The sequence below is a fragment of the Phytophthora parasitica genome (genome assembly GCF_000247585.1).
Source record: "Phytophthora parasitica INRA-310 unplaced genomic scaffold supercont2.102, whole genome shotgun sequence".
Taxonomy (NCBI): domain Eukaryota; phylum Oomycota; class Peronosporomycetes; order Peronosporales; family Peronosporaceae; genus Phytophthora; species Phytophthora nicotianae.
The window spans coordinates 89,859-91,260 of record NW_008649088.1 but is presented as its reverse complement, the minus strand read 5'-3'; the positions used below and the strand labels follow the sequence as shown (position 1 = coordinate 91,260).

At 47.2% G+C, this 1,402-nt stretch overlaps 1 protein-coding gene across 1 annotated transcript; it reads right to left on the bottom strand.

Annotated features, from left to right (window-relative positions):
* Positions 1–641: 641 nt before the first annotated feature.
* PPTG_24513 (hypothetical protein) lies at positions 642–902 on the bottom strand (the record flags this gene model as incomplete). Its single annotated transcript, XM_008917459.1, has 1 exon — positions 642–902. The coding sequence occupies one exon, from the start codon at positions 900–902 to the stop codon at positions 642–644; it is 261 nt and encodes an 86-aa protein (XP_008915707.1).
* Positions 903–1,402: the final 500 nt, after the last annotated feature.

Here is a 1,402-nt window from a genome sequence, read left to right as displayed (position 1 = left end):
GGCGTGTACTCACGCAAGGCGGCGCGGATGTTGATCGTGCGCAGCGCCGCCATAAGCTCCCACCGCTTCCACCTCCGCCATAAGCGCCCACCGCTTCCACCTCCGCCTTGCAGTTGCTCAAATACGAATTTACAGCCACGTTAAAGCGGTGAGACACAGCCAATCAGAGGGAGTTGACGAGTGTCGCAGCAGCTTGATTGGTAGCGCAATTATTACCAATCAGAAACGATAGGTTCAATTCTGATGGGTGGGAAATCTGGCTGATTTTCTTGATAAAGGCGCAAAGTGGTTGGACCATCAGGTCACCTTCCTCTACCGGTGCAATAGCAAGTAGTACTTGCTTGTGCTGTCTCTTGTACCAATACACACCGTAAAGAGCCATGCCGTTTATAGATAGAACGTGGACCCATCGAACATGAAACCATACAGGCCTGACATCTCTGCACTAATATGGGCCTCTACAGCCGTCACTAGCAGGGACATGTAGCACTTGAGAGTCTTTGAGCAGACCGGTTTACTTTGGACATACTTCATGTGAGTGGATCGTCAACCTCGCTCAAAAGCATGTTGCGGGAGATGACCCACTCAATCCACTGATACCTGTTAGAGACAGTTGGGTTGACAAACCCAAAAGCTGTGAACTATCCAGCCTGTCTGCTCTGTTGGGATTCGTTGTCAGCAACGTAACCAGGGTGCTTGTTCTTGAGATGAATCGCCAGATTGGCGTAGCCACTTGACGGGAGCTGCGTCCCACAGTAGTTGAATGCGTAGTAGCGGTCCACAGCGGCGGCGAAGAAAAGCGACAGAGGTCGCGGTTGCGTGCAGCGCTCATTCTTTATCGTTTTGTGGTAGATTGAGGGTTGAAAGGAAGAGATGAAGGTCGGAAATTTGTGCAAAGGCATTTCCTAGGTGGCTACGAGATACGGAGCTCTGGGCCATCCAACTACGGTTATGTGACCGTGGGTCACTGACCGAATCGTCACATACTAGTAGTATATTGTGTTCGCGAGGAATAGTATTTCTCTTTTTTACAATTCAGTAGGCAATTATTACATTTAATAAAAACAAGTACTATTGATATTAAGCAAAAAAATTCCGAGCACAATATGCACCTTGCATGATAAAGAGGTAAAAACGGGGGTCCAAAAATGCAATTTTCAGAGTTTCAAGATATCATGGAACAAGGTTGTCACCAAAGCATATCGAAAATCTAACCATTGCCGACAGATCAACTAGAAAACGATTATATCCACAACTAAATGTATGATACGATTGAATAAATACGCCAATGCGGAGTCTACTGGCTTTCGCTAGGTCTATCGAGAGTACGTGCCACTTGGGCGAAGTCGTGCAATCGGTCTTCGAGGTCTTTGAAAGGAAGATCATCCCACGACGTGGTTTT